Below are 13870 nucleotides of genomic sequence, written 5' to 3'. Positions count from 1 at the left end.
CAGTCCCATCCTACACCCCACAGAGCACAGCCTGCATCCTACACCCTACAGAGCACAGTCCCATCCTATACCCCACAGAGCACAGCCCCATTCTACACCCCACAGAGCACAGCCTGCATCCTACACCCCACGGAGCACGGCCCCATTCTACACCCCACAGAGCACAGTCTGCACCCTACAACCCACGGAGCATGGCCCCATTCTGCACCCCACAAAGCACAGCCTCATCCTACACCCCACAGAGCACAGCCTCATCTTACACCCCACAGAGCACAGCCTCATCCTACACCCTACAGAGCACAGCCTCATCCTACACCCTACAAAGCATGGTCCCATCCTACACCCCACAGAGCACAGCCTCATCCTACACCCCACAGAGCACAGCCTCATCCCACACCCCACAGAGCACAGCCTGCGTCTACACCCCACAGCACATCCCCATCCTACACTCCACAGAGCAAGACCTGAATCCCACACCCCACAGAAGCAGCTGGTGGTGTCAGCTTGCCCAGCTTCAGGGACAGGACCTTGGGCTGCCCCCCAGGCTGCGCCCTCTCTCCTGCTCCTTCCACTCGCGTCCTTACAGTGTGTGCCCAGGCCCAGGCCTTGGACTTGCCACTCTTCCATCCACACTGGCTCCCCAGCGTGGGGTCAGCTCCCTCCAGGACCACCTCACCACGGAGACCTGCTGTTTTTATGAATTCCAGGATCATCTGTGAACAGCACAATTGGATCACACTCCAGTGAGTCTGTTAAAAGCATTAATTTGTTACCCATAAACATGTAAATACACCATAATTTTAGTAAGCCTGTGTTGAGATTTTGTGTTTTTAAAAATCTTCCTAAAAGCTCAAAAACGCAGTGGCCAGACCCCCCTCACTCGGTAGAGGCTGCGCCCAGCCCTCCCCAGCTGGCCTGACCTTCGGGCCCCTCCAGCCCCAGGGCCCAGCCTTGTCCCTTCCATCCAGGGCAGGGAAAGGAGGAGGGGTGTGAGTGGGGCTGCACAGGGGCTGCTGGGAGCCTCAGGAAGATCCACGGTCGACCTGGCACCTCTAGATCTCATTATTTCTCTGGTGCTCCACAGGGTCCAGGATGGCGTTTCAAATAACAATTGCACTTGGTTTATTTACTTAAACATAAAACACTGATGGGCACACTGGCTCATGCCTGTAATCTCAGCACTTTGAGAGGCTGAGGAAGGTGGATCACTTGAGCCCAGGAGTTCGAGACCAGCCTGGGCAACATGGTGAAACCCCGTCTCTATCAAAAAATACAAAAATTAGCCAGGCATGGTGGCGAGCGCCTGTAATCCCAGCTACTTGGGAAGCTGAGGCAGGAGAACCGCTTGACCCTGGGTGGTGGGGGTGAAACCCTGCCTCGAAAAAATTAAAATAAAATAAAATGCTGACAGCCAAGGGCCTGAGCACAGCCCCTCTGGCCAGGCAAGCGTGGGCGGCAGGACTCTGACCAAGAACACTGGATGGCACATGGGGCTGGGTGGGCACTGGGCAGGCCTGACCCAGAACGAGAGACAAGGTGGGTGCTCGGGGAACCCACATGGCTGCCTCTCCTCAGGGCCAGAGGTGGGGCCCTAACAGCACCTGCCCTTCGTGACCCAGCTTTCAGTCCAGCCTCCAACACAGGGGCCTCAGGCCACCAGGGACACGAATCCGCCATCCCATTGGCACAGGGCCTCAGGGCCTCACAGGCGGCATCCACACTTGAACCCTGGCGCAGTGTCGCGGCTGCAGCTGTAGGATCACGCAGAGCTGGTGACTTGCAGGTTCAGGGCCACCCTAAACCTCCTGGTGGATCCTGGGATGTGCACCCTGACTGACCTCCCAGCTGGGGCTGCAGCCTGGCGTGTGGGCAGCATTGATGCACAGCGCACGCCGTGGGCCGCCTGCCCTCCTCTCGTCTGCCTGGTGATTCCAGCTGTGGCCGGGTCCACTCAACCCTACACATCGTGGGAGCAGGCCCAGCCCCGCTCCTTCCCCAGCCTGGGGCCAGTTATGACCAGGCCAGTCCCACAGGGCACTTCTCCCACCCTCTGCCAGTGGCTGACCAGGTGCTGAGAGACGACACAGTCCTAACAGAGAGGCAGGAAGCCTGCGTGTCCCCAGACATCCCTGCAGGGCCCCCCGCCTTTCAGGGCCCCGCTCATGCACACCGGGCGGCTGCACGGGTCCTTTGGACGCCGGCGGCGACTCTCTGGGAGGGAGCAGCAGAGACAGACCTGGGTGTCCGTGGCCGCCACCGAGCCACCAAGCCTGCAGCGTGCGTGCCTTCACGTGAGGTGTGCTCCCCGTGGTTGAAGCTAGTTGTGATGGTGAATTCTGCGTCCACCGAGAGGGCCTTGGATGCCCAGGTGGCTGGAAGTATTGCTTCCAGGTGCGTCTGTGCAAGATTCAAGTCTGAATCCGGGCTGAGGAAGAAAGTTCCGTCCTCCCCAGTGCGGACAGGGACCAGCCCCTCCTCGGAGGCCCGGCTGGAACAGAAAGGCAGAGGAGGACAGCTTCATGTCGTGTGTGAACTGAGACCTCCCTCTGCTCCTGCCTGTGGACATCGCGAGGAGCCCCCAGGTCTCGGACCTTTGGAGTAAGTTATGCCGTTTTCCTCAATGTGACCCCGGCTCTCAGGTCTCTGCACTCAGGCCAAAGGACCCCACCCGGCTTCCCAGGCCTGCAGCTTGCAGACAGCAGATGGTGGGGCCTCTCGGCCTGCACAGTCGCGGGAGCCAATCCTCACCCTACATCTCCTCTCGGGTCTCTATCCACTGGCTCCGTTCCTCGGGAGAGCCCTTGACCCACACACCAGCTGAGTTTGCTTTTCATCAAGCCTTTCTGTCTGGGGCAGGTCAACACCCCACTCTGCCACGCACACAGCTGTGCCCAGCACAACACGCGGCCACAGGTCACCTCGGGTCACCTCAGGTGCTCCTCCCGCAGCCCCACGTAGACAAAAGACATTCCTCAGGCCTGGGTGCCCAGCCTCCCGCGTCCTTCTAGGGAGAGCCGGATTTCCTGTGGAACCTGTGTCTTCTCCACTCTCAGCCTCCTGAGGTTCAGAGGGCCTCACTGACCCCGCCATGCAGGCAGAGATACGAGGCAGGCGCTCCTAAGGAGAACGGGGCGGCAAGCGGCCCCTGCCGCTGGGTCACGCTATCCCCTCTGCCAGAACCACTGGGCCACTGGGTCCCGTTAGCGTTCACTCTGTCAGACTTGAGTTTTCTCTGGCTGAAAATCAAAGATGTCAGCTGCTAACAGAGCTGGCGAGCCTCAAGCTGCTCCTGCAGCGACATCCCCAAGTCCGTGTGGGTACAATGTGCCGGGGCCGGCCGCCAAGCCCAGGAACCTCCCCACAGCACATCCACACATGCGCTTGTTTTATTTTTATTTGTTGTTGTTTAAACTCAGACTGAGAGGCACAGAACGCCCTGGGGAGAGTGCTGCCTGCAGAGCCGGGACCTCACTTCCTGGGTTCTGATTCTGCCTGGAGGACGCGGGTGCGGCAGACACGGCCCAGAGCCCTCGAGGGCCACAAGGCGCAGACGCCCCCACCTCGGATCTTTCCGGATTCCTGGGGAATCTGTCGTCTCTGCAGAAGCTTGAGTTCACATTACTTAACAGTTTCTTTTAAATCGACTCATCTTTTAAGTTAAATTAATTCGTTTCTTAAATAAGTGATGGGTTGGCACCAACAATAGAAAACATGGATCGTTTTACTAGTAAATACCAGTAAACAGAATGGAAACGGAATGCTGCATGGAGAGTCTGGCCAGGTGTGTCTGTTAGCAAAGCGCATGTGCCCGGGAGAGGCCCCTCTCCGATGCCGAGGTCAGAGGCCAAGAGGGGGTCCTGGCACCGTGGGAAAGGGTGGAGGAGAGTAGAGGGAAGCTCCCGCGGCGTGATCTGATTCTCTCCAACTCCGTGTCCCTGGGCCAGCTCAAAGCGTCCGCCCCCACCAGGCGCCCTCGGGGTTGGAGAAGCATCAGCCCATCCTCATCTCAGAGGCGAGGGGAGGTGGGCGGTGCCAGTGGGGGGGGTCCTTCTGCTGTGCCGGGTGCCTCCTTCAGTGCCCACAGGGCCCCCCGAGGCTGTTGCTCTGGGCATCCCCCCTTTACAGATAGGGAAACCGAGGTGCAGGGGGCGTGTGACCGGCCCACAGTCGTGCAGCTGAGGAGGGAGGAGTTGGGTTTGAACCCAGGCGGTCGACGCCACAGTCAGCAAGGCAGGTGCCCAGGGTGGACTCTCGCTCCAGGGGCCTCCTGGTGTCCCAGCGGGGAGGAGGGTGCCTGGCAGTGGGTGGAGCCAAACGCTGCTCAACATCCACAACCCACCCACAGGGCAGCCCCGCCACGAAGAACTGCCTGGCCTGTGCCAGCCCTGACTGAGTGTGCCTGTCGGTCTGGAGTCGAGGCCCCGTGGGTCCGGAGTCCAGGCCCCCGTGGGTCCAGAGTCGAGGCCCCGTGGGTCCGGAGTCAAGGCCCCCGTCGGTCCGGAGTCCCGGCCCCCGTGGGTCCGGAGTCGAGGCCCCCATGGGTCCGGAGTCGAGGCCCCCGTGGGTCCAGAGTCGAGGCCATGGTACACCAGCTGATCCGGAGACCTTGGTTTCCCGTCTGCTAATGAGTTGCCCGTCTCACCTGGGTCCTGGCAGATCTGAGTGAAACTGAAAATGTGCTTCAAGCAGCTGGCGAGATGGGCACCACCAGAGATGGGACCTCAGTGCCCCCGCGAAACAGGCACCCACAGTGTCACATCCCTCGTCAAGAACCTTCTGGCAAGGCCGGGAGCCTGGGAGTGCAGCCAGCATCCTTCCGGGGCCAACGGGCTGTCCAGGAGACCAAGAGAGAGCCTGGCAGCCCCCCGCCCTAGCACCTCACCATCTCCCTCACTTCGCGCAGACCACCCCGACCCCAGGGCCCACTGGGGCCTCTGCACCTGCCACTGACACCCAGCACTTCCCCCAGATTCTCTCCTGGCAGCTCCTTCTCCTTATTCACAATTCAGAGAGTGGCTCCCTCCCCACCCACCTGTGTGTGTCCCAGGTCACTGCAGTGGCACCGAGCAGGGAGGCTCCACCCCACACACCTGTCCCCTCACACAGGAGCCCACACACCTGTCCCCTCACACCTGTCCCCTCACACAGGAGCCCACACACCTGTCCCCTCACACCTGTCCCCTCACACAGGAGCCCACACACCTGTCCCCTCACACACCTGTCCCGTCACACAGCAGGCCGGGAGTCGGATGTCAGGCACGCAGGGCCACACTCCCTCTGAAGGCCGTGGGTAAGACACATCCTGCCTCTCGCAGGGCCCCCTGGGCTGTGGCCGCACCACCCCAGTCCCCGCCTCTGCCCCCACGGGGCCTCCTCCCCTCCAAACCGCCACTGTCTCTCCTCGTCTTATAAGGACCACAGTCATTGGATTTAGGGCCCACTAATCCCCAGTCCTGGTTGAGGGCATCTTAACTAATTACTTCTGCAAAGACCCTGTTTCTAAATAAGCCACATTCCGAGGTTCCAGGTGGATGTGAGCTTCCAGACGGACCCCGTTCAACCCGTAACCGTCCCCCCCACCCAGGTACCCATTCGTCCACATCACTCAGGCCTCCTCATAGGTTCGGCTCCGTCTGAGACCATCTGGACGATGCCACTTGCTCACTCCCTGCCTTCCTCCCTGGGATGTCAGCCCCTGAGATGGGGACATCTCTGCTCAGGCCCGCGTCCTCAGCGCAGTTCAGGAATGCAGCAGGTGCTCACGAATTCGCCAGGAAGGAACGGACGTGCGGCACACGAGGTGGTGCCATTGCTCACTGAGACAGGCCTTCAGGTCGTAGGGGCTGGGCCCGCAAATGCCAGATCGAGCACAGCAGGCACCCGGCATCCCCGTCCGTGACTCAGTTGCCCCACAGAAGGCTCCGGGAGGGGTGAGTGTTTGCACAGGGAATGGGGGCGTCTCCCCAACCCCAGCTCCTGTCACCCCTTCACAGTTTGCCCCCTCCTACTTCCAGAACTCAGGCAGCACCATGGCATCCCCAGGCACGGGAGTGGGGTTTGTAGGCTCTGCGAGGATGGAGGCGGGAGCAGGCCTGGGCGGCTTCCTGGGAGGGCCTGGTGAGCCCAGGGGACCGGGCGCAGAGCCCAGGGCTGAGCTGCTTCCGTGCTACGAGATGATACAACCCTTGGCACCTTTTAAATGCCTGGAAGGTGAGTTTCTCCTTTCTGTGAATGGCAACTAGAGGGGGGACTGTCAGACTTGGGCTGACACCAGTCCCCTCGCTGAGTGGCGGGGCGGCCATCGCTCTCCTCACCGTCCCGTACGGGAAAGCCCAGGCCACAGGGGCGTTTCCTGGGGCACGAGAGCCGTGCATCAGCCTTGCCCCCTCCTCCAGCGCCTCCCGGTTTCTCCACCCCCTTGTCCCTTCACAGGCAACTGTGCTTGTTCAAGAGAGAATGGGCCGCTGACCACACGGGTCTCAAGACACGGATCCCATCCTGCCCGTTTGTCCTCAGCGGGAGATCTGACATGGAAATTTACAGACTTATTTTTGTCAAGTTTCCAGCCAATGAAGGATAAACTGTCCTTTCAGAAAATAGTTCCAAGGCCCTGAAATATGCAGGTTGCTGAGCTGAATTGTAAATGCAAACACTCAGCCCAGCACACGCCGACGTTGGGGATCGCCGCCTGCCTGGGTCGTTCCTGGAAGCTCCGGCTGCTGCGTTTGCAGACAGAAGGCTGTGGACCGGGCCTGCTCTACGCAGGTCTGCTCCGCCCCGAGGGAAGCGGCTGACAAGCGTTTAGGAACTCATCTCCCCCAAGACTCAAAGGCGCAGGTCTGCACAGAGCCCACCCTCCAGGTCAAGGGAGCGTCTATGGTCAGATGGGGTCAAAATCCCCAACGAATCTGAGGGCAGCTGTGGGGAGGACAGCTGTGTGTGAGCGCACGCAAGGAAGAGAACGTGCAACCAAAATGTCGTTCCTCTTCTCAGCCAGGAAATGCCAGGCTCCTCCGAGTGCCGGAAGCCCCAGAGGACGTCAGAAAACAGGAGAGGTAATTCCCGTCCAGTAGCCACGAACCAGCCTCATCATCGCAGTCAGAGTAGGGGCTCTGGCCGTGGGTAGTAACTATTTTTTCAGTTTTTGTAGTAAATCCACAATCATGGGGAAGCTGTGAACCTCGGCCGGGGCAGGGGCCAGGAAGTTAATGATCCGGGTGGAAAAATGGTCACCATGTCAACGCTGCTGCCATTTTTGAAGTGAGACCTGCGGGGGCCGGGACTGAAGCCTCCAGGGCGCTGCAGCTGTCTTCCCGGCCACGGCCACTCCGGCTGTTTGGATCAGCAACGTGGGACGTTGTGACACACGGAGGGAATTCAGGGGAGGGTAGAGATGATGAAGTCAAGCTGGAAAGGCCGCCTGAACCAGCAGGAGCCATTTGGGAAATAAAACTCACAAATGAATAGGAAAAGCTTTCTGCTGGAAACCACATTTCCCAGCAAGGAGAATTTCTCAAAGCATTTCCAAAATGGAAATGCTTACGCAGAGCAGATGCTTGGAAAGCCCTTTTTAGAAACCCACACCTGACACCCTCCAGAGCTCTCAAGGGAGGGTGTGCTGGAGCCGGCAGAGTGGGGGCCGCAGGACATTCCAAGACGCACGCGGGGCAGCAGCCAGGCATTGCCCAGACCGACCCTGTGCGCCTCCAACCGCGCCTTCTGCACGAGCCGGTGCGCCTCGGACGGCGCCTTGTGCACGAGCCTGTGCGCCTCGGACGGCGCTGTCTGTGAGCTCCTACCTGGTCTTCACTCATCACACGGGACTGATGGGGCACGTGCTTTGCGCCGGGCATGCAAGGGATGCTGTCCTTGTGCGGCTGATGTGCCGGTGCCGCGTCCGAGACCCTGGACCAGCGGCTGTGGCAGTGTGGGCCGACTGCCTGTCACTTGTGGCAGCGGGGCGCCTTTGGACTGGCTCTCCAAGTTCATGCTGTCAGCTGTGCAGTCAGCCTGCTGCTGAAGCAGGTGCCATAGCCTGGGCTCTTGTCGGGGAGACACCCTCCCATCCAGACGGCCGCCCCTCTGCAGCTGGGTGCAAGGCAAGTGTTGGGTGGCCTGGCATTCTCCCCACACTGCCCCTTTCTCACCTCCCTGGCCTCTCCATGCTGGTCCAGCCAGGTCTTCACTGGTGGTCACTCATGGTGCTAGGACTCCTGACAGTGTTTTGCGTCCGGATTAGAGGTCTGGGACCCCAGTGTGGCGAAGGCAGCCTGGGGAGATACGCCCCTTGGCAACCTGACCACCTCTTCCCCAAGTCCTCCAGCCCCACAGGAACGTCCCCTCAGCTGCTGCTCTGAACACACACACTGGGGCTTCCCAAAGCAGGGGCTGCGTCCCAGTGGGCCCAGCTTGCAGACATGGCTGTGGGCCATGCACGGGCACAGCTCTATGAGACACTGCCCCTCTTCAGGACTTGCTCTCCCGAGTTCTTCTGGCGTCGTGCTCATGTGGCCCCGACTCAGGCCTCCCTGGGGGACAGGGCAGGCCTTGGTGGGGTGGTGCCTGCTGGATCCTCCAGGCGTTCCCACGGCACTCAGTCACCTTCTACTCACGGGTGCGCTGGAGATACACAAGTGTCTCTTAAGTTCATTTAAACAAAACAATGAATTGTTTGGAGAAAAACCCTCTCACTTGCTCACTGGACAGATATTCGTGGAGCGCTGTGTTCGCGGTACCACCAGAGGCCTTGGATGGACACGAGCAAGCTGTCACACAGTAATGGGGGGGATGCATGAGGCACATGGGAATTCCTGAGGCTGGAGGGAGCCTGAGTCCGTGTCCCTGGAGGGGGGGCCATGGGCAGGATGAGGGTGCAATGAGCGTGCACCACGCCCCAACCTTCTCTGGCCAGCAACCGGCTGGCCACAGTGGGGCCTTCTGTTTTTTTAATTTAAACTTTTAGTAACTACAGAAACCTAGGCCCCTCTGAAGCCAGCGCCACCTCGCTGGACCTCTCTGGGCCCCGTGGCCCACCCCGCCCCAGGCTCTCAGCTTTCCTGCTGCTCAGGCCCGGACCTCTCAGACCTGAGCACGCCCTGGGACCTGGGCTGGGGCAGGTCAGTTACAGGGAATTCACACGTGTGCTCTGAGTTTTAGAAACGACCTCCCTCACAACCAACCAACAAAAGGAAAACTTCCCGTCGCCGTCCCTGGCTCCATCCTCCATTCAGAGCCCTTTTTCCTGAGGGGCAGGAGGGCCAGGACCGCGCCAGGCGGGGGCGATTCTCCTCTCCCAGCAGAGTGAGTCCAGCCGCTGCGACGCAGGCGACCATGCTCCCTGGTGGTGACCTTCACCTGCTCCACACCCACAAAACAAACAGCCCGGCGTGCCTTAGTGCTGCCCCGGCCTCACATGGACACAGGGGTGGGCTCTGCAAGCGCCTAGAGAAAGTAGGGGCTCTTTGTCTCTCTCTCCCCTTCCCATCTCAAGGGGCTTGAAAATGTTCTTAAAGGCAGAAGGGTTTGAATGCCCAGACAACTGAACGGAGACAGTTCTTCCCCCTCTTTTCCTTGAGTGTAGAGGCTCTGAAATTTAGTGTTTATGAGACTTACTGTGTCTGCTGCACACGAAACCATGGATGCTGTCTTTTATGTGCAATTGAAGATATTCAGAAGGATGGTTTTTGTGTATAAACATTTTTTCCTTGCCTTGAGCGCTGAATTTAGAAGCAAACCCTGACGTACACATAGAAGTGACTGCACAGAGCTTCCTTCGTGAGCCTCCCTCCAGGGCCTTATGAACTTGAATCTGCACACGTTCCTTAGGAGTTCCTTGCCAAGGTCAACGGACATCCCAAAGAAAGGCCACTGGGCCAGCGGAGGCAGGGTACGGGGAGAACTTTGGATTCTGGGCCCCTCCCCACCCCAATGGCCCTCCCGCTCCTCCAACTCCCATGAAGACGTGGACTTCCTTCCACCAGGCCCCTCCCAGCCAGCAGAGGGATTCCAGGAGGCAATCAAGGCAGGGAAAAGGGATCAGTCCATCTTGTTTTGGATTTCCCCCTCTCCTTGCTGAACTCGAATGGATTAGTATCGAGTGGGAGCTCCCAGGAATCAATTTTGCATCCTGGGATGTCACGTTTTGGAACAGTCTGTGATGGAAGAGCAGGCCGCCTCCTCCAGGGAGCCTTCTTCCACACCTTTTAACACCAAGAGCCTGTGCCAACATCGGAGCAGGTAATGCTGTTTCAAACGGCCTCATGGGGACAAACGTTGGGCCTCTACCGCACCGCCCTCCCCGTACGGCCTCACCGGGGGTGAGAGTAATCTTGGTGTCTCCCACCATTTCCTGGGGCAAAGATTGACCGACTCTTGGGTTTAGACACTGTGCCAGGCCCGCTGGTCACAGAGAGGAACGCAGCACAGCCTCATCACAGAGGGGGATGAAACCCGGCCTCACCAAAAGGTTGAGGGCAGAGACAGAGGCAGACAGATGGCAGGGGCCGTTCCGAGAAAGGCTGACAAGGGAGAAAAGCTGGGATGAAGGAAAGAAGGAGAAATGGTTTTAAAAGAAAGAAAGGAGGAAGGGGGAGGGAAGCGAAGAGGAAGAAGGGAGGGGACAGAGGACAGGAGGAGGGGAGATGGGAGAAGGCAGTGGGGGCGGTGGGCTGTGGGGGAGACACACTTTCCCGGAATGCTTCCTTATCTCCCGCCAATGTCAGCAAATCAGATCATGGGTCCTGGCTTTTTCCACCACCAAGAATCCCGGCCGATTCTCACCTTGAAGGGTGAGGCAGGGAAAACGACTCACAAGGCCGAACCGCCCTCGTGGTGTTACACAACCTCAGCGTGCTGCCAATGTTTTTACGTAATCCTCCGGCTCTCCCCATAAAACAGACCATACCACCGTGGCAAGCGCACTTCAATAGAGCCATGTGCTACTGCCGGGCACGCCGCCTCCCGGGAGATGGATCGCACCGCCGGGCGGCCGGGTGGCTGCTTGAACTACTTTTCTCCTCTCGTGGTTCCAGCTGAATCAGAAAGATCAGAGAAGCCACAGAGCTCACCAAGCACAGCTCTGCGGGAAAGTCAGGGATTCTGTGGGTGATGGGAAGGCGCTCGGGAAGTCCGGGTGCTCTGAGCCAGACAAAGCTGGGACAACCCCTCGTCGTGGGGATTCAGCTCCCCCTCCCACCCCACGGCCTGTCTGCAGCCCACCCTCAAGAGAGGGTGCGGCTCCTGAAGGAAACGCAAGACCACCCCCCGCCTTTGCCCCCACACACAGCAGGCACATCCGGAGCCCCCACCTGCCCGCGTAACCCCAGCTCCCATCACCTCCCACTCGAGCCTGTTACGGATGCTTTCTGGAGGAGGTTTGCTGGGGCTGCCAAGGCAGAAGCCTGAATCATCGGCACAGAACGGAAAGCCACACCAGCTAGTGATGTAGGCACATGCAAACTTTCTCCTCCTTCCTGGCGCCCCGGTGCAGAGCGGCCTTGGGGGCAGCTGCTCCTCCGGGAAGGTGGAGCAAGTGGAAAAGTGCTTGCTCTCAGTAGCTGTGGCCGCTGGCCCTGACCTGTGGTGACGCCGGTGCTGCCTCTCAGGCTGACCTACGTCCGCTCGTGATGAAACAGACCCACCAGGAGCTGGTGGCTTTCATGGATTCTGGGGCTCCCAGGCACCACAGCTTGGGTCCCCGGGTAATGAGTCCTGCCAAGCCCCGCTTGATCCTCAACTCCATTCTCCCAGGGGTCTCAGGTCTCAGCCTCAAGCTTCTCCCATAACAATTTTCTAACGCGGCCTCGGGCACCCCCAGGACAGGGGGCCGCCTAGCCCAGTGGTCGAAGCATTTGGGGTGTCTTCCGGCCTCAGGGACAAAGGACACTGCACCAGCAGCCCCCCAAGGGTGGCATCCCCACCCTCCTCTTTTCCCACCTTCAAGAGTGGAGGGGTCGGCGCAGCCTAAACCTGACGGCCCCCACTCCTGGAGCGCCAAGCCAGCCCCCCACCCCACACTCCGGGACCTAGGCACTGCCTGCTCCTAGAGCAGCTCCAAAGAGCCTCTGCAGAAGTTCCCTCGGAGAGCAAGTTTGTGTCATTGTGGGGGCAGGGGGACTCCTCAAGTCTCCACTGGAGGGGTGGGTGCGGGGGGGGCACCCAGGTTGCTGCCCGCTGCTGAAGGGGCCTCCACGGCCCTTCCCTTTCCTCTCTCCTGCATATTCCCTCCCACAGGGGCGCAGAGGGGCGCGCACCCGAGTCCGGCCTGACCCATCGCACCCGGGGTGGCCGCTGTCCCGGGCAGGGCTCCCCCTACTCCGCCCCGGCGCCCCCGCTCACCGTTGAGCTGGGTGTAAACCACCTCCTCCAGGTGGTCCAGGCGCTGCAGGATGGCCTCACGGTCCCCCAGCGCGCCCACCTTGGCGTGTCGGCTGCGCACCCGGCGGTCGCCGCTCACGATGCGCACGAGCTCCTGGGAGCGGCCCTGCAGGCGGCAGTACACGGAGAACAGGACGATGCCCACAAATACCAGGACGTTCACCGTCAGCAAAGTTCGGATCTTCCTGGCCACCGCCATGAACACGGCTGCAGCGGGGGCCTCACCCGCGGGGCATCCCCAGCATCCCCGCCCGGGCCTGGGCTTCGGCTTCGGCTTCGGGGACCATGAGCCGCCCGGGGCTGCGGGGGCTGCGGGGCTCGGCCGGGAGCTGTCCCTTCAGCACCAGCTCAGCGCGCCCGGCCACGGCCGCCGGGGGTCCCCCAGAGCGCAGGGGGCTGCCCGGGGCTGGGGTCGCGGGGCACGGCCGGCATCCCCCGCTCAGAGGGCGCGGCCTCGCCCCGGTGAGCGGTGAGGGGGGCCGGGGGCGCCGGCGGGGCGGCGGGGAAGGCGCGGGCGGGCGGCGCTCGGTGTCTGTGCCGGCTCCTGTCCTGCCAGCTCCGCAGCCACCGCGCCGGGGCAGAGTGACGCGGCCTCAGCTCAGCTCATCTGCATCCGCGGCTCCAGGACCGCCCCGCCCCGCCTCCCCCGACCCTCAAGGCCGCCCCCCGGGACCGCCCCGCCCGCCTGCCCCGCCCCCCCACCGCGCCCCCCGGGGACCCCAGCACAGCAGGTCCGGGGGGCGGGGCGCGGGGGGGAGCCCGGGCCAAGGGCGCGGGGAGCGGGGGGCGGGGCAGGCGCGGACCCTCCCTCCCCAGGACCCGCCAGACGCCCGGGGCTCCCAACGGCCAGCACGGTCCCAATCGACCCCAAGCTTGACCCGAGGGCAGCGGGGCCTCCGGGAATGCCTGGCCAGGGCGGTGTCGCCGGCGTGAATGGGGGAGGGGGCGGCCGGGGCAGGACCCGGGTCAGGGCCACTCTGGTGGTCTCCTGCCCACCCCTCCCCAAGCCGAGCTCCCGGCCTCCCTCCCTCTCCCCAGTCCAGGGCTGAGGACTGGGGAAGCTGAGTCCCGGGACGGGAGGGGTGTCGGGAGTGGGGCTTGGGATGCAGCCGGACCTCCCGGAACAGCAGGGGGCCCTGGAGCCACCAGGAGGGGAGAAGGCCCCCTCCCTGAGCCAGGCTCGCAGGTAAGACGCGAGGCCACAAACCCCGGCTGCCCCCACCCGCAGCCCAGGCTCTGATCTGGCCCCACACCAGCGTTTTGTGGAGGAGACCCTGGAAGCCAGGGGAGCTGTCAGCCAAGCCGCGCAGCACAGGGGCCCAACTTCCACTGGCAGAATGCAAGCACCCAGGAGGCAGGAGTTTCACCCGAAGGCAGGGTTCACCCCTGTGTTCCCAGAGATCGGCCACATAGCTGGTGCTCAGTAAACATTTGTGGGATGAGGGAATATGATGGAGCATTTATTAAGAGCATGGTTGTGCTTGGCTCTGCATAC

At 61.4% G+C, this 13870-nt stretch overlaps 1 protein-coding gene across 1 annotated transcript in view; it reads right to left on the bottom strand.

The window, feature by feature from the left end:
• LOC115834019 (polypeptide N-acetylgalactosaminyltransferase 9-like) overlaps window positions 1-12967 on the bottom strand; it is a 41103-nt gene extending 28136 nt beyond the window's left edge. The window contains exon 1 of the mRNA XM_030808807.1: window positions 12337-12967. Coding sequence (XP_030664667.1) covers window positions 12337-12574 — 238 coding nt within the window. The 5' untranslated portion in view covers window positions 12575-12967. The remainder of the gene's footprint in view (window positions 1-12336) is intronic.
• Window positions 12968-13870: the final 903 nt, after the last annotated feature.

The sequence above is a fragment of the Nomascus leucogenys genome, unplaced genomic scaffold, assembly GCF_006542625.1.
Source record: "Nomascus leucogenys isolate Asia unplaced genomic scaffold, Asia_NLE_v1 000865F_78081_qpd_obj, whole genome shotgun sequence".
Lineage (NCBI taxonomy): Eukaryota > Metazoa > Chordata > Mammalia > Primates > Hylobatidae > Nomascus > Nomascus leucogenys.
The sequence above is the reverse complement of the archived record's forward strand: the minus strand, read 5'-3'. Positions and strand labels throughout refer to the sequence as shown.